The 19,654-nt window shown below is 36.7% G+C and overlaps 2 protein-coding genes and 1 pseudogene across 2 annotated transcripts; 1 reads left to right on the top strand and 2 right to left on the bottom strand.

The window, feature by feature from the left end:
• The first annotated feature begins 378 nt into the window (after positions 1 to 378).
• Positions 379 to 690, top strand: LOC104223033 (auxin-induced protein 15A-like). Its single transcript, XM_009774382.2, has one exon. It carries the CDS (start codon positions 379 to 381, stop codon positions 688 to 690), a length of 312 nt encoding a protein of 103 aa, XP_009772684.1.
• An 8,558-nt stretch (positions 691 to 9,248) lies between these two features.
• On the bottom strand, positions 9,249 to 9,701 carry LOC138877903 (uncharacterized). Its single transcript, XM_070157547.1, has one exon. It carries the CDS (start codon positions 9,699 to 9,701, stop codon positions 9,249 to 9,251), a length of 453 nt encoding a protein of 150 aa, XP_070013648.1.
• A 6,057-nt stretch (positions 9,702 to 15,758) lies between these two features.
• Positions 15,759 to 17,956, bottom strand: LOC138877894 (uncharacterized; annotated as a pseudogene).
• Between the last annotated feature and the right edge of the window lie 1,698 nt (positions 17,957 to 19,654).

Here is a 19,654-nt window from a genome sequence, read left to right as displayed (position 1 = left end):
TTTTGTTCTATTGGTATGTGGTGATGGATAAATCCATATTTTTAAAGGATGAATGCTTACTAGAACACTAAGTTAAAGGGTAGGGCCTATTGTCTTGAACCAATGTGACCTAGAGCCATCAATACTTTGGCAATGAGTTGAAAGGCAAAACCATGTTACTTCAGGTGCTATTGTCTTCAGCTGGTACCCACAGAATTACTCTTCACCACAGATTAACAGGATAATATGAGTTGCCATTTGGCCTATATAAACACATTCAAGAAGATGTCTACCACCACAGCTCTCAGCAAAATTTGAAGGATTCAAAGCTTTCTCTGCTTTTGAGATCTTTAGTAGTTCATTTTTTCTTTCCTCATCTATAATAAAGCTAAAAGAATCATGGCTATTCGTATGCCTCGTATATTCAAGAAGTCTTCCACAAATGGAGACATTCCAAAAGGCCACTTTGCTGTATATATTGGGGAGAAGCATAAGAAGAGATTTGTTATCCCTATATCATTCTTGAGTCACCCAGAATTTCAACACTTGCTTAGTCAAGCTGAGGAAGAATTTGGCTTCGATCATCCAATGGGCGGTCTCACAATTCCCATCAGAGAGGATGTCTTCATCGACCTTACTTCTCGTTTGAGGAACTGCGACAGAAACTTGTCTTCACAATTTTGTAAAGCAGGATCTGCACAGTTTGCATAGATGAATAGTTAGAGAAAACTGTAGTTAGAATGCGGAATGTTAGTGAACTTAACTCCACAAAGCCTGTTTTGTTATTCATGTCAAAGAGATGAATGACTCTTCACTTTTTCTACTTCAAAGATAATGAAGTACTGAATTTTTTCCACTTGATGGCTCCATTCACTGTGCATTGGTATTTCTTTTATTTGCGATTCCATATACTCAAGTCCCGTGTTTTTCTCCTTTACAAAGGCGAAAAAGATTTGCTTTCCTTATGATGTTCCCACTCCACTAGATAACAATGTGCTCGAATGCATTTCTTACTTTTAAGCCACAGGTGAATATATGTTGGAATATAAAGCAAGATATAAGCAAAGGAATAAAGGAGATATGAATATTCTGCTCATTATTTTATTCAATAATCAAAGCCATATTTATACAAGAATTTATAACTGAAAAGCTCTAAAGAAAAGCAGAAAAATCAGCAGCAGATTATCCCTAACAGCTATATCCTAACAAATAGCAACAGAAAGATAAGATTCTGCTAACAGTTACAAGACTTATTTATCTCAACAACTTCCTTGCTTTGAGCAGATTTTGAACTTCAGCAATTATGCAAAATTTCCAGCTATTGAGGCAGTAATTTCAACACTTCTCCTTGACTCAAGAGCAGCAACACCAAGTTTTTCTCGAAGAAATTCAAATCTGGATCTAGGTAGAGCCTTAGTTAAAATATCAGCAATCTGAAATTCGCTTTTGCAATATACTAAAGCTACCTCTCCATTCTTCTGCACTTCTCTTAAGAAATAAAGCTTGATCTTGAAATGTTTTGTATTCCCATGGAACACAGGATTATTTGCAATAGAAATTGCAGCTTGATTATCAACAAAGATTCCAGTGCTTTTCTTTTGCTCCATGTACAAATCTGTCAGCAGTTTCCTAACCCAAAGAGCTTGATTCACAGCTGATGCAGCTGCAACATACTCTGCTTCAGCTGTAGATTGAGCAACTACATCTTGCTTCTTTGAACACCAAGAGAATGCATCAGAACCAAAACTGAAACAATAACCTGAAGTGCTTCTCATATCATCTAAGCAGCCCGCCCAATCGCTATCAGAATATCCATGAAAATGAAAGTCTAAGGCTCTTTTGAACATGATGCCAAAATTAACAGTACCTTTGACATATCTAATAATACGTTTAGCTGCTTGAAAATGAACTTCACTGGCACAGTGCATATACCTCGAAAGTAAACTCACAGAATGAACAATATCTGGCCTTGTTGCAGTCAAGTACATCAGGCAACCTATCAAGCTCCTGTAAAGTCCTTCATCAATCTTTTCAGTTCCATCTTCTTTGCAAAACTTCTCATTTTGATTCATAGGAGTTGTCATAGGCTTGCAATCCTCCATTTTGGACTTTTTCAGTATTTCTTTGGCGTATTTCTTCTAGCATATAAAAATCTCATTTTGTTTTTGCTGAACTTCCATCCCAAGGAAGTAGAACATCTCACCAAGGTCTGTTATCTCAAAGACCTCCTTCATTTCAGTCTTAAACTAACTGATTAAGTCTGAACTGCTACCTGTAACTAATAAATCATCAACATATAGAGAGATAATAGTTAAATATATTTCTTCCTTCCGGATATACAGTGTGGACTCACTCAAACTTTTCTGAAAGCCTAAATTGAGAAGATGAGCATCAATCCTACTATACCAAGCTCTAGGAGCTTGCTTCAACCCATATAATGCCTTCTTTAATAGATATACCTTGTCTTCTTTACCTTTCACAGAAAAACCTTTAGGTTGTTCTACAAAGATTTTTTCTTCAAGGTGACCATTGAGGAAAGCAGATTTCACATCAAGTTGGTGGATCTTCCATCCATGTTGAGCTGATAAAGCTAGTATCATTCTCACTGTATCCAAGCGAGCAACAGGAGCGAAAGTTTCTGAAAATTCCACTCCAAACATTTGCGCATACGGTCACAACTAGTCTAGCCTTGTATTTGTTTACGGAACCATCACGGTTGAGCTTGGTTCTATAAACCCACTTGACTCCAATAGCTTTCTTGTGTGATGGTCTATCAACCAGCTCCCATGTGTTGTTCTTTTCTATCATTTTCAACTCCTCCTGCATTGCAGTCCTCCATTTCTCATCTTTGGCAGCTTCTGGAAATCCTGCAGGTTCTAAAATAGCAACATTACACCTTTGATATATATCAGAAAGTGGTCTTGTGCCTTGGACAGGTACATCATCAACATCTTCATCTAGACACTCTAGATTTTTCTGTTTTTCACCATCTTTCCAGTTCCAGGTGTCATTCTCCAAGAACTTGACATCCCTGCTAACAACAACTTTGTCATTTTGAGGTTGATAGTGTTGCGGAAGCCAAATGTATATAGTATTGAATGAGTCACAACTACTATACCAAAAATTATGGCAGCCACCAAATAATAAATAAGACAATAAAGCAACAATAAAAGGAATACCAGAATTTACAAGATTCGGCCAATTTTGCCTACTTCCTCGGACACAACCAATATTTTATTTCCACTCCAAAAATACAAGGGAAATAATACTAAAGAGAGAAGATACAAATGTCTTAAGAAGATAAGAAGGCAAATGAGAGGTGTTTTTAAATCCTAAATATTAGGCCTTCTTTTATAGGGAGAAATTCTTCCCAAATTAAGTCTCCCACCGATGTGGGAGTTTGCCATTTTCAACAGATAGATCCTGTAAGCTTTTGAGATATTGTTGTATCCTACAAAAATTCCAGGTTCAGCCTTTTTATCTAGCTTATCTCTTTTCACCTGAGGTACATAAAAGAAACAAAGACAACAAAAAACTTTCAGATTTGTTAGCATAGGTTTGTAACCAAACCAAACCTCAAAGGGAGTCTTCTTCTGCAAAGCTTTGGTTGGCAATCTGTTTAGCAAAAATACTGCAGTATTTGCAGCTTCTGCCCAAAATTGCTTAGGTAACCCTTTTTCATGAAGTATACACCTTGTCATTTCCGTTAAGGTCCTATTTTTGCTCTCTACTACTCCATTTTGTTGAGGAGTGTATGGTGTCGTTAGCTGATGCTCAATTTATGCTTCATCACAAAACTGGTTAAACTTTTCTGAAGCATACTCAGTTCCATTATCTGTTCTTACCATCTGAATTTTGCAGCCACTCTGATTTTCCACCAAGCCTTATATTTCCAAAATACACCAGCAACCTCAGATTTAAAATTCAAAAAATAAATCCAACAATATCTGGTGCAATCATCAATAAAGGCAATGTAGTACTTACTGCCCTTCAAAGATGATGTTTTTTAAGGTCCACCTACATCTGTGTGAATAAGTTGCAGCTTCTGTTTTGCCCTCCAAGATGACTTCTGAAAAGGAAGCCGAGTTTGTTTTCCATACTGGCAAGCTTCACAAGCAGGTAGACTTTTCTCAACTTGGAAGGCCTTCTACTAGGTGATTTTCTTTCATGAAAAGTATTGCATCATGATGGAAATGTCCAAGTCTTTTGTGCCATAGTTCTAAGTTATTGGCTAACTGGACAACTGCAGCTTGTTCCTCCTCCAGCAGGTTCAAGGAAAAGCTTTTGCCTCTCATCTTGATCTTGAACAACTCCTTGTTATCAGCATCCTTGATCAGACACGCTTTATCTTCAAACAACAACTTGAAACCATTTTCAAGTAGGTGCCCAACACTTAAGAGGTTCCGATCAAGATCGGGAACAAAAAGAACATCAGTTATAAGTTTCAAACTAGTAAGGCTTTCAATTGCAACGGTTCCTCTGCCTTTCGCATCGAGTAATTCTCCATTTCCAATCCTGACTTTGCCAATGACAGAGCGATCTAGCTCTTGAAAGAGCTCTTGATCATTGGTCATATGATTTGTGCATCCGCTATCAATTAACCAGCTTTCAGAACTGTTGTTTCTAGCAAAACAAGTTGCTACAAATAATTGTTCTTCTTGATGTTGATTTGCAGCGGCGTTGGCTTCCTCACGTTGTGGTTGTGACTTGCATACCCTCTCAACATGGCCTAATTGACCACATTTGTTGCACTTGACATCTGGTCTCCACCAACATTTTTGTTGAGGATGATTTGTCTTTTTGCAATGAGGGCAGGGTGGATGAGCTCCTCCATGATTGTTATTGTTATTGCTTTGCCTTTGCTTACTGTTCTTTTTTCTGCCTTTGTTTGAATCAATGTTCTGTGATTTAGCTTAAAAAGCTCTTTCGACAGAACTTTCCTTCCTCATTATTCTCCTTTGCTCCAAAGCCTGCAAAGCTTTAACAAGTTCTGCCAAGGTGATACTTGACAGATCTTTGGAATTCTCTAAAGAAGAGATCGTGGCTTCATATTTCTCAGGCAGTGTTACAAGAATTTTTTGAACAATTATTTCATCATTAATTTCCTTACCAAACAATCTCACCTTGTTGGCTATGTGGAGCAATTGGTCTGAATAATCTTTTATAGTTTCTGATTCTTTCATTTTCTTCATTTCAAATTCTCGAATTAGATTCATCACTTGCATATTTTGCACTCTTTCATTTCCTTTGTATTCTTTTTTGAGATACTCCCAAATTGTTGCTGCAGACTGCATTTGCATAATTCTGGTGAGAATAGAAGGTGATACTGCAGAGAAAAGACATGCTTTGGCTTTGGCTTTCCTGTTGTGATTCTCGGATCAATATGAAGATTATTTGGGAGGAAAAAAAACTCTACTTCACAAGAATAGAATTATAGAGAATTTACACCAAGAATTTCTCTCTACAAAAAACCTCACCAAACTCTCTTTTTGTTCTCACAATCTCTTCCTGGATTGATGTTTCTGTGTAAAACATAAGGCTCTATTTATAGCCTTAAATAAGGTGGTTGGTGGTTGAATTCTTCATTCAACAATGGAGGTTTCAACAATGGTGGCTTCTAGAATGGGTTGGTGGCTTCAACAATGGTGGGCTTCTAGAATTGGTAGTTGGCAGCTGCTGAACTTATCAATTCTCCCCCTTCAGCTGCATTCCAACGCAGCTACTATTTGAAAGTTATTCCAACTATGTCTCTGCACAGCTCTAACTTTTCTTGAGTGACCACCTTTGTTAACATGTCTGCTGGATTCTCCTTCGTATGGATCTTCACTAGTTTCAACAGTTGTTGATTCATCACCTCGCGTATCCAGTGATAGCGAATGTCGATGTGCTTTGTCCGAGAATGATACATTGAGTTTTTGCTTAAATCAATTGCACTTTGACTATCACAATGTATCTTATACTCTGTTTGATTTATCCCTAGTTCTTGGAGAAACCGCTTTAGCCACAACATTTCTTTTCCAGCTTCCGCTACAGCAATATACTCTGCTTCAGTTGTGGATAGTGCAACACACTTCTGCAATCTTGACTGCCATGACACAGCTCCCCCTGCAAAAGTATAAACATATCCTGAGGTTGATTTTCTTCCATCAGGATCTCCGGCCATATCTGAATCTGTATAGCCTTCCAAGACTGGATCAACTCCCCCAAAGCACAGACTTGATTTTGAAGTACCTTTAAGATACCTGAAAATCCACTTAACTGCCTCCCAATGTTTCTTTCCAGGGTTAGAAAGAAAACGACTTACCACACCTACCGCATGTGCGATATCTGGCCTCGTGCAAACCATGGCATACATCAGGCTTCCAACTGCTGAAGAATATGGAATTGTAGACATCTCCTCAATCTCTTTCTTGGATGAGGGGCACAAACTCTTGCTCAACTTGAAGTGATTTGCCAAAGGGACACCTACCGGTTTGGCATTACTCATATTGAACCGTTTGATCACCCGTTCAATGTAATTTTCTTGAGATAGCCATAACTTCTTGTTTCTCCTATCTCGAGTTATCTGCAATCCCAAAATATGTTGAGCTGGACCTAAGTCTTTCATTTCAAAGGACTTAGAGAGTTCTTTCTTCAACTGTCTAATTTTTGTTGCATCTTGTCCGACGATCAACATGTCGTCTACATAAAGTAGAAGTACAACAAAATTGTCATCCGAAAATCTGTGAATGTAAACACACTGATTTGCAGCAGTCCTTTTATATCCTTGACTTACCATAAATGAGTCAAACCTTTTGTACCACTGCCTCGGTGCTTGCTTTAGGCCATATAAACTTTTCGTAAGCTTATAGACGAGGTTTTCTTTTCCTGAAACCTCAAAACCTTCCGGCTGCTCCATATAGATTTCTTCATTTAGATCACCATGAAGAAATGCTGTCTTGACATCCATTTGTTCAAGCTCCAAATTCAAACTGGCTACCAATCCAAGGATGATGCGGATTGAAGTCAATTTTACAACTGGTGAAAATATTTCATCAAAGTCAATTCCCTTTTTCTGTAGGAATCCTTTGACTACTAACCGGGCTTTGTGCTTCACCACCTTTCCGCTGCCATCTTTCTTCAGCTTGAATACCCATTTACTCTTCAGTACCTTCTTTCCTTGTGGAAGTTTCACAATCTCATAAGTGTTGTTTTTCTGTAAAGAGTTCATCTCTTCGGTCATTGCTTGCAGCCATTTTTCTTTATCCGTATGAGATATAGCTTCATGGAAACTCTCTGGTTCTCCATCTTCAGAAAGTAGAATATACTCGGTTTCTGGGTATCGAGTTGATGGAATCTGACCTCGTTCAGATCGACGAGGTTGTTGATTATTAGCTTCAGGATGTGTACCATCATCGTTCCCCTGTGATGGTTCTGTAGTTTCCTGAGGGGTTTGTGCCTCCCCCTGCCAAACATCCTCCTGTTCTGCTTCTGGTACTGCTTCATGCTCCCCCATGCTATTTGTGTCAAACTGCAATGGTAGTGGATCTGGACCAACTTTTTGGGCACTGGAACCTCTTTCATAAGACATTGTGGGCTTTTCAATGTCTTCAATTGTCTGGTTTTCGTGGAATACAACATCCCTACTTCTGATCACCGTCTTCTGTATTGGATCCCATAATCTATACCCAAATTCTTCATCTCCATAGCCTATGAAGATACATGGTATAGTTCTACCATCAAGCTTCTTCCTGAGCTCCTTGGATACATGTGCATGTGCTAAACAACCGAATACCCTTAAGTGAGAATATGAGGGATTCTTACCCGACCATATTTTCTCTGGAACCTCAAAATTCAACGGGGCTGATGGTGATCGGTTGATTAGGTAGCAAGCGGCGCGAACAGCTTCTCCCCAGAATGGCTTAGGCAGCTTTGCCATACTGATCATACTTCTGACTCTTTCCATAATTGTCCGGTTCATTCTCTCGGCTACTCCATTGTGTTGTGGGGTGCGTGGGACCGTCTTTTCATGTCGAATCCCTTGTCTCTTGCAATAGGAATCGAACTCCTTGGAAGTATACTCGCCTCCATTATCTGAGCGAAGGCATTTTAATTTCTTTCCCGTTTCACGCTCTACCATGGCATGAAATATCTTGAAATAATCAAAAGCCTGGTCCTTTGTCTTTAAGAAGTACACCCACACCTTTCGAGAAGCATCATCAATGAAAGTCAGAAAATACCTATTGCCGCCAAGTGACTTCTCCTCCATGGGACCACAAATATCAGAGTGTACCAGACTGAGTAACTCTGATTTTCTGGTTGAAGAAAATGTAAAAGAGACTCTATGTTGCTTTCCGAATAAGCAATGATTACAAGGGTCTAAAGCAGCATTCTTGTCCATTCTGATAAGCTGCTTTTTCGTTAGAATTGATATCCCCTTTTCACTCATGTGACCGAGTCTCTGGTGCCACAGGTTTTGAGACGCCTCTTTTTCCATAACATTGAGGCTTTCTGAACATACCTTCACATGAATTTTATATAAGTTGCCACAAATATGTCTTCGAGCGAGAATCATAACCCCTTTCAGCAATTTCCATGTGCCTTTTCCGAAATAACTTTCATAGCCCTGTTTGTCAAGAGCTATACCTGATATTAGGTTTAGACGAAGATCTGGCACATGACGGACATCCTTCAATATCATTGTACTCCCGATATTTGTTTGTATTTTGATATCACCAATTCCAACTATCTCACAGGAAGAAGTGTTCCCCATCTTCACTACTCCAAAGTCTCCTGCTTTGTATGTTGTGAAGAAATCTTTTCGGGATGTGGCATGGTATGATGCTGCAGTATCTACCACCCATTCGTTTTCTTCTTGACTTGAGACGTGAAGGCATGTCTCTTCTTGGATGGAACAAATAGCTACCTCTCCGTGGGTAGTGACTAATGCATCTCCATCCTTTTGCTTCAACTGCTCCTTCTCCTTATGCAATTTTCTGCAGTTCTTCTTTAAATGGCCCTTTATTCCACAGTGGTAGCACGCATATGATGACTTCCTACCATCCGTGGATTTTCCCCTACTCTTGCTTCTGCCTCTCCTCTTATCTTGACTTCTTTCTTGTTGTCTCCCTCTTTCTGTAATAAGGGCATGCGACTCACCATGATCGATGTCCTTTCTTCTGGCTTCTTCATTAAATAAGGCATCTTTAACCATAGACATGGTCAGATTTCCACTAGGAGCTGAATTACTGAGAGAGACTACCAGCGTCTCCCAACTATCAGGAAGAGAACTAAAGAAGTAGTAGGGCTTGCATCTCATCCCCGAGCGGCATGTCAACAGACGATAATTGATTTATCAAGCTCTGAAACTCACTGGTATGCTCGGCAACTGAAGTTCCGTGCTTTAACTTCAAATTTACCAAACGCCTCATCAACAAGGCTTTGTTCCTAGCGGTCTTGGCTTGATACATCCCTTCTAACTTCACCCAGAGGGCATACGCATCTGTCTCTTGTGCAACATGATGAAAAACGCTATCGTCAATCCATTGTCGAATTTGACCGATAGTTTTTCTGTTTAATTTCTTCCACTCTGCTTCTTTGGTGGAATCGGGGTTCCTACCCTTTGCTTCTATGGGATCAAACAAATCTTTACAACTGAGGAGATCTTCCATCCGAGGTCTCCACAATGTGTAATTTGTGGCAGTAAGCTTTATCATAGCTCCAGATGATGATGACTCTTCCATTATGTCTTTAAAATGGCTTGGTCAAAATTTTGGAGCAGAATCTCACCAAACGGAACTCACCAACACGTCCGGAATGGTGAAAAATGGTAGGATTGACTCTTCTTGGGTCAAAATAGGGCCTCCAGAAAATTTTCAAAATTTACACCAAACTTTTGGGGTTAAATCGAAAATATACTGAACTTGTGGGGCAGATTTATAATTTCAGTAACTTCAGGGGTTATTTCATAAATTTCTAAAAGTTTTATGATGACTGGATGCTGACGTGGCGCTGACTAGATGCTGATGTGGCGCTGACTAGATGCTGACGTGGTGCTGACTGGATGATGATGTGGCGCTGACTGGGCAGTTACTATTCATCATCTTCTTCCTTGGGCAGAAGAAAAAAAATTGCCATAACTTCTTCGTTTTAGCTTTGTTTGGCCTCCGGAAAATTGCGTTGAATTCGTATCGACGCAAGGAATCTAATGAAATGATCAAAACACACCGAAGATCACGTTTTCGAAAAACGTAAATCTGGGTTGAAATTTTCAGTGTTCCGATATTTCTCGATGAACACAGAATCGAAGGCTCTGATACCACTTGTTGTGATTCTCGGATCAATATGAAGATTATTTGGGAGGAAAAACAACTCTATTTCACAAGAATAGAATTATAGAGAATTTACACCAAGAATTTCTCTCTACAAAAAACCTCACCAAACTCTCTTTTTGTTCTCACAATCTCTTCCTGGATTGTATTTCAATCTCTCTGGATTGATGTTTCTGTGTAAAAACATAAGACTCTATTTATAGCCTTAAATAAGGTGGTTGGTGGTTGAATTTTTCATTCAACAATGGAGGCTTCAACAATGGTGGCTTCTAGAATGGGTTGGTGGCTTCAACAATGGTGGGCTTCTAGAATTGGTAGTTGGCAGCAGCTGAACTTACATTTCCTTGTCTTTTTCTTCTTGTGAATTTTTATCTGATTAATTGTTGGATTATTTCCAAAAGGAGTTACTTCGTAGTCCTTTTTTACTGCTTCCCAGAGATCCAGTGCTTCAAGATGAACTGTCATTCTAATTGCCCAAGCTTGATAATTCTCACCATTGAAGACTGGTGAAGTTAAGAAGCTCGATTCAAAATCCATTTTCTATAAACTATTTAAGATAACAATTTAAAGAATGTATTGTGATGTGCTTTGGGTGGAAGAATTGGTATTTGGTTCACTCTCTACTCACAAGTCCCTCAAGATGGCAGGCTCTAGATACCAATATGTTGGAATATAAAGCAAGATATAAGCAAAGGAATAAAGGAGATCTGAATATTCTGCTCATTATTTTATTCAATAATCAAAGCCATATTTATACAAGAATTTATAACTGAAAAGCTCTAAAGAAAAGCAGAAAAATCAGCAGCAGATTATCCTTAACAGCTATATCCTAACAAATAGCAACAGAAAGATAAAGATTCTGCTAACAGTTACAAGGCTTAGTTATCTCAACAACTTCCTTGCTTTGAGCAGATTTTGAACTTCAGCAGTTATGCAAAATTTCCAGCTATTGAGGTAGTAATTTCAACAATATATGTAGTTAATCAACAAAAATAACAAATCAACAATAAATGTAGTTAATCAACAAAAATAACAAACTCAACGTAATCCCATATGTAGTTAATCCAATTTATAAAAGGATGAGTCTCTTTATTCTAATTCACGAGTTCCAAACAGACCTTCATATGATCATATTTTCTCGAATAGTTTAAGCTTATAGATGAAATTGTCACATAATTCACCAGTTCCAAACATACCTTCACCAAGAAATATCTTCCACCATCTATTTTTCTTCTTGTGATTAGATTCATACACTATTTACCATGCTAAAATTCAGATATGTATCTTTAGTCCAAGGAGGTTAATGACTAAATCATTTGGTCTCAAATTATTAGTACAGCACAAGGACATATAAGGCAAAGTCATATGATCCTTCATATGCTATTGTCTTTCATAGGCATCACAAACCATCTTTCACCAGCTAGCAATTATTAGAATTTTTTGGGCACCATAATCAAAAGCTTCATGCTAGTTTCCCTATCAACAGTGCTTTTTAATTTCTCAATCGCTATCATTTTTGTTGGGACATTCTTGCCAAAACTAGAGTCTAATCAAGTATATCAGTATAATTATGTTCTTTACACGGCTTTATTACCTCCTCATTACAAGAAATGAGGCTTCAATTACAAGTAAAATTTATTCTTTTCAACCCTCTGGGGCTAATATGATTACTGAAAAGGAACTGGAGAACATCCATATTTTTGGATCAAGGTCTCTAGATCCAAGCTAAGAAGCACTTGGAAGATGGAAATTAGTGTAGGATTGCATATAGGTGTTCATAACACACAGCGGAAGGCAATAACAATCCTAGGCAGAACTTTTCGTGTTTAAAATTTATTTACATGTCAAAGATCGGATCTAAGACGTACCTGGTGAAGAGGGTCTTGTTTCAAAAAATTTCTTCGATTGTGCGAAGACTCTATGCGTATCCACACCGAGACTGATCCTTGCTATCAACTCTTTGATCAGTGAAACCTGTGAACAAAATTGAACAAAATATTATGTTGAAATTTTTCTCAAAAATCTCAACTCAATGTTACACGACAAGAACTGTTATTGTCAAGAATGTTTGTCTCTTGATTTTTATGGCTTCTCAAACCTGTTATTTTTCACTTCAAAATGGAAGCTAAAAAAGAGGAAGAATAGAGAGTTTTTGCTACTGCAATTGAATGTCCTCCGATTCTAAATCAAGAGTAAGTCTTTTAATATAAAAATTGAATCCATTGAAAAATATTTCTCATTCTAAGTGGGATGATTATGACAAACTTCCTTTATTAACTTTATAAAAGTTTTCCATTGAAAAATATATCCCATTCTAAGTGGGATGATTATGACAAACTTCCTTTATTAACTTTATAAAAGTTTTCCATTGAAAAATATATCCCATTCTAATGGGATGAATCTTCCAAGATCTTGAGGAGTTTGAATGGAAATTCTGCCGTAGGAATTCGTTCATGGAATTCCATGTCCAATCAAAATTGGATCAAGTGTTCTTCATTAATATTATATATATACACCTTATATAAACAAATATTAATTATATATATATCACACACACACACACACACACACACACACACACACACATATATATATATATATATATATATATATATATCAACCAACAGATACAATTTGATTTTCTATCCAAATAGAAACATCAATTTATTCACAATATTAATTATATCCTCTGTGCTAGCAAAGAATATAATAATATTTCATTTGGACTAATAACTAAATTTATTTGACTAATTAAATTCTTTAATTTAATTATCAAATAATAAAGTAATTAATCCTTTAGCAATGATCAGAACACTCATTCGTGTGCGATCCCATAGGTTCAATACTAAGCCGATAGTAAATTGATCATATCAATATACTAATCAAGGGTGGCATCTAGCAACACTCCTTAACAACCAGATAGAATGAAGTATACAATTTACTCTCAAGAACCAGTAGAAGAATAATGTAGTAATTCCTTCTGTCCTTATAGATCTGGATCACCCTAGGATATGGTTCAACTGTCAAATCCAAATAGGCGACCAACTATGTGTTCATGTCAAATATAATCGACCATTGAATGACCTAAGAAACTCATTTCTTATTTCATTCAATTGCCCTGGCCAATGTCTTAGTTTGGTCGTTTATAATTCATGACAACATGAAGCTTAAACTCATTACCAAGAGTTGACAGATTCCATCTTGTATCAATAACTAATTCTACAAGTATTTAATCGTACCCAATATCCTTTCAACTATCGCCCTAGGGCCATAGGTGTCTATTATCAAAGAAGAATAAATAATTTGTCAATTACTATGATGATCTCAGGTCAAAGGAAACTCTTACATCACATTCTTCAAGAGAATATCCTATTGACAGTTTATGGTAATTCTAACCATTAAGAATTATCGAATGAGTCGGTTCAATGATCATATCTCTATATGCATCATCTATCTATGTGATTCAGTTAATGAGATCAACCAATCTTTATCCAATAAAGACGATCACATAGATATTGATCTAACCGGATTATTAATGTCCAAATTAATAATCCTATGATCAAGAACTAAATTTATATTAAATTATAAGAAACTTTACTCTCATTATCATGATCTCAATTACGATGACAAGTCTCAAAATTTAATCAAGGACCTTATCAAAATAATCAATCAATTAATAATAATGATAAAAGAATATCAAATGTCATATATATATATATATATATATATATATATATATATATATATATATATTATATTATATGAAATAACATTCATGAAAAATATGTTCAAATCATCAAACATGAGATTGGATTTAGGACATATCTAATATATCCCAAACAATCTCTCACTTGTACTAGAGCCAATCGCTCTTGTACTTCATTCCCAATTTCCACTTGTACTTGTCAAACTCTTTTGCTCCAAGAGCTTTAGTGAATGTGTCTGCAGCATTTTCCTTTCTATCAACCTTTTGAATCTCGACGTCGCCACGTTCAATAATTTCTCTTATTAAGTGATACCTTCGCAGAATGTGTTTGGATTTTTGGTGTGATCTTGGTTCTTTTGCTTGAGCAATGGCTCCAGTATTGTCACACAACAATGGAACTGCACCCTCTATTGAAGGAACCACACCAAGTTCAGTTAAGAACTTTTTTATCCATACAACTTCCTTAGCTGCTTCACTAGCTGCTATATGTTCTGCTTCAGTCACGAATCAGCTACTGTAGCTTGTTTGGAACTTTTCCAACTGACTGCACCACCATTTAAGGTGAATACATAACCAGAAATAGACTTGCTATCATCTTTATCTGAAGAGAAACTTGCATCAGTATAACCTTCAAGTTTCAACTCAGAATCTCCATAGATGAGGAATTGGTCTTTAGTCCTTCTCAAGTACTTAAGAATGGTCTTCACCACCTTCCAATGTTCCTCACCAGGATTTGCCTGATATCGGCTAGTCACTCCAAGTGCATAAGCCACATCAGGACGTGTACATGTCATGGTATACATGATAGCTCCCACTGCACTAGCGTATGGGATCCTGCTCATGTGTTCTCTCTCTTCAGGTGTTTTAGGACAATCCTCCCTACTGAGAGTAATTCCAGTGCCAATTGTTAGATAGCCTCTTTTGAAATTATCCATGTTATACCTCTTTAAGATGGTATCAATGTACAAAGACTGGGAAAGTCCAAGCAACTTCCTAGATCTATCTCTACAGATCTTTATTGCTAATATATAAGCTGTTTCTCCCAAGTCTTTCATGGAAAACTGTTCAGATAGCCAAATCTTGGTACTTTGAAATGCCGGTATGTCATTCCCTATGAGCAACATATCATCAACATGCAACACTAATAATATAACTGTGCTCATATTAACCTTTTTGTACACACAAGATTCTTCTTCGCATCTAACAAAATTGAACTTTTCAATTGTCTTGTTAAAGCGAATATTCCAACTTCTAGAAGCTTGCTTTAGTCCATAAATAGATCTTTGTAGTTTGCAAATTTTATTATGATCAGACGAATATGTGAAACCTTCAGGTTGTGTCATGTACACATCCTCTTCTAGCTCACCATTAAGGAAAGCTATTTTCACATCCATTTGTCATATTTCATAATCATAGTATGCTGCTATAGCAAGCAAAATCCGAATTGATTTGAGCATTGCCACGGGAGAGAAAGTTTCGTCATAGTCGACTCCTTCTTTCTGACGATATCCCTTGGCAACAAGACGGGCTTTGTAGGTCTCCACCTTTCCGTCTGCTCCAATCTTTTTCTTAAAAATCCATTTACAACCTATAGGTTTTATATCCTTTGAAGTTTCAACTAAAGTCCATACTTTATTTTCCTTCATAGATTCCATTTCGGATTCTATGGCCTTTTGCCACTTCTCATAATCAGAACTTTGTATAGCCTCTTCATAGGTCTTAGGGTCATCATCATTATGATCAACCTCATTTGATACATCATCTTATACCATTAAATTTAATCTAGTTGGTACATGACGTTCTCGTGTAGACCTTCTAAGAGGTACTTGTACAACCTGTTCACCTTGTACTGGATTTGGTTGTTGTTCAATTTGGTTTGGAACTGGTTTATTAACCTGTTCTTGAACTTCATTTAGTTCTTGAACTTCAACCGTTGAAGATGGCAATTTCCTTGGCAACTTCAAAACATCCAATAACGGTTCTTCAACTTGGGTATCATGATCTTTACATTGTGTTGATTCATTAGTTTCTTGAACTTCATCAAGTTCTATTTCTCCGTTATAATTTCCTTCTAAAAGAAATTTCCTTTCCAAAAAGGTTGCTCCTTTGGCCACAAATACTTTATGGCCAGAAGGATGAGAAATAATATCCCATTGTTTCCTTGGGATACCCAATGAACCTACATTTATCAGATCTTGAGTCAAGTTTATCAGACTGTAGTCTCTTAACATATGCTACACAACCCCAAACTTTAATATGTTTAAGGTTAGACTTATATCCTTTCCATATCTCATATGGTGTTGTAGAGACTGACTTAGTGGGAACTTTATTAAGTAAGTATGTTGCTGCTTCTAAAGCATATCCCCATAAATTTATTGGAAGATCAGTGAACTCCATCATAGATCTCACCATATCTAATAAGGTTTGATTTCTCCTTTCAGACACACCATTGTGTTGTGGTGTTCCTGGAGATGTCCACTGTGAGAGAATCCCATTCTCTTTGAGATGTCTGGTAAAATCTTCACTAAGATATTCTCCACCTCTATCAGATCTTAGTACTTTGATATTTTTACCAGTCTGCTTCTCAAATTCACTACGGAACCTTTTGAACATTTCAAAAGATTCAGACTTGTGTTTCATAAGATACACAAATTCATATCTTGACATATCATCAGTGAAGGTGATGAAGTAATAATATCCACCTCTAGCTTGAATTTTCATGGGCCCACAAACATCTGTATGAATTAGTCCCAATAATTCAGAAGCTCTTTCTCCACTTCCAGTAAATGGAGATTTGGTCATTTTTCCTTTGAGACAAGATTCACAAGTTGGATATGATTCAAAATCATATTTGTCAAGGTACCCTTCCTTGTACAACTTGTTAATTCTTTTCTCTCCAATATGACCAAGCCTACAATGCCAAAGGTATGCATGATTTACCTGATCATCTCTTTTCCTCTTAAGACTTGAAACATGCATAATCGAATTAGCATTCACATTAGGTAAGACATAAACATCATGTTGGAGATAGCCATTCACATATAAATTATCACTATAATAAATAGAGCAAATACCATTGCCTATATTAATGTGAAAATCACGTTTGTCTAACATTGAAGCTGAAATTATGTTCGAAACAAATTTAGGAACGTAATAACAATTATCTAACATAAGTACTTTGCACGTAGGCATTATTAAAGAAATTGATCCTACAGCTACGGCCGCAACTTTTGCACCATTTCCAACTTGTATTAACTTCTCCTTTCTTTAACCTTCTACTTATTTAGAACCCCTGCAACATATTGCAGATGTTATAACCACTGCCAGTATCTAATACCCACAATGAAACATCTGTAGTAGTTAAAGAAACTTTGAAATCATTTTTCAATTGAGTCTTACTTTGTTTCTTATCAATTAGAGTTGCAAGATATTCTGGGCAGTTTCTCTTCCAATGTCCTATCTTCTTACAGTGGAAACATTCAGCATCAAATTGGTCAGTTTTGCCTCTTTTGCCTTTGGGTTTGGTCACACCACCCTTAGGCGCAATAGGTTTCTTCTTGGGTTTATTTTTACCCTTACCATTCTTCTTAGAAGAGTTTCCAACCAACATGACAGTTCCTATCTTCTTCTCAGATGCAAGTTGATTCTTATAATCAATCAGCATGTTAAGCATCTCATGAAGATCACAATCCATTTTATGCATATTAAAATTAATAACAAATTGTGAAAAGGATTCAGAGAGTGACTGCAAGATCAAATCTTGAGAAAGCTCTTTACCCAATTTGCACCCCAACTTTTCAAGTTCTTCAATAAGATCAATCATACGATTGACATAGGGTCCAACTGGAGAGTTTCCAGTCAATTTGGATCCAAATAAAGCCTTAGATAGTTTATATCTTGTTGTCCTGCTTTGGGTACCAAACATCTTCTTAAGATGTTCAATGATTGCAGTTGGATCCATATCCTGATGTTTCCTCTAGAACTCAGAACTCATAGAAGCGAGAATGATGCATTTGGTAGTAAGACATTCTTCCATAGTATTTCTGATAAATCTTGGTGGAATCATCATCATTTTCATCTGGGACTTCCTTGGCAGGCTTATCAATCACATCAATAAGTTTTTCATGCATGAGAATAATTCTCAAATTTCTATACCAATCATCGAAGTTTGGTCTTACCAACTTGTTGGTCTCAAGTATTCCACGCAGTGATATAACAGACATATTGAGAAATCTAAAATTAGAAAAGAAAAGACATTATTATAAGAACATATTTAAACATATCATAATGACATGTTATCTAAAGAATATTCTCACTAATTATTTTAAACTGTTTACCCTCATTAAAGTTTAAGAAATCTTTATTTCTATTAGTGGAGTAAAAGAATCCTTCAACAATATGTATGAGCCACTTGGAAGTCAAGTCGTTTCTCACATATATTTTAAAGGTAGGTACACTTACCAATTGTATCCCCATACAATTTCCTTAAATAGCTCTATGTCAATTAGTCCCCTAGTAGTCAGGTCGATCCTATTGGTATAGTTGAGTTCATCCATCATGATAGCAAAGAATTTATTAAATTTTATACTCCCCGGGTAGTCCAGGCGTCTAGTGTAAAATTAAATAATTCTTTCAATCCATGCATCTCATGCAATAAATAATTTTAACATATTCTCAAACTGTAAGTCTCCTGATAGTCAGGCCGCTCCTTATAAACAAATAATAAGTAAAATTATTTACTATGATGGATAGCTCTACAATAAAATATCTTATATTTATTATTTAAGAACACAAATTTTAATAGGAGAGAATTGTTACAAAAACAAATTTTAATAACATGAAGATCAAATTTTTATAGCACATGAATTTAATTCAAGTTGTCTACATGCTTAGTCCAAAATTAATTTACATCACATGTAATAAATAATTCAAAATCATATGCCGAACAAGCATGTGACATAAAAATGAAATTCAACATACTTCTAACATGTTTATCTTATACATCACATAAAATAATACATGCCAGAAAATTATTATTAGTTAATACCTTTGTCACGACCCGGATTTCCCGCCCTCGGGAGTCGTGATGGCGCCTACTAGTGAAAGCTAGGCAAGCCAACCAACTGAACTATTTACCTTGTTTCCATTTTTAATCCGATAACAGTTAAGAGCCAACAATTAGATAACAACAGAATTGAATAAGCGGAAGGTTGCATTGTAAAGTTTTAATAATACTGCTAATAACAATCCATAACAAATCTACCCAAGACTGGTGTCACAACTTTACAGACTGTCTAGGAGTACTACAAATAAAGATCTGAAAGAAATAAATACAACACTGTCTCCGGAAATACATGAAAGAAACTGGAATAGTGGATAGAAGGAGACGCCAAGGCCTGCGGACGCTTGCAGGACTACCTCGGGTTGCCTGATGAACAAGAAACATCAATCTCACTGCGGTCCGAAATCTACAGCATTGGGATTTGCACAAAAGAGTGCAGAGTATAGTATCAGCACAACCGACCCCATGTGCTGGTAAGTGCCTAGCCTAACCTCGGCGAAGTAGTGACGAGGCTAGGACCAGACTTCCAAATAAACCTGTGCAATATAGCGTACAAAAATAATAGGAAGCAGATAACAATGATGGCAACAATGATCA

This window comes from Nicotiana sylvestris, chromosome 1, assembly GCF_000393655.2.
Source record: "Nicotiana sylvestris chromosome 1, ASM39365v2, whole genome shotgun sequence".
Lineage (NCBI taxonomy): Eukaryota > Viridiplantae > Streptophyta > Magnoliopsida > Solanales > Solanaceae > Nicotiana > Nicotiana sylvestris.
Note: the sequence above shows the minus strand (reverse complement) of the source record. Positions and strands in the feature narration are given on the sequence as shown.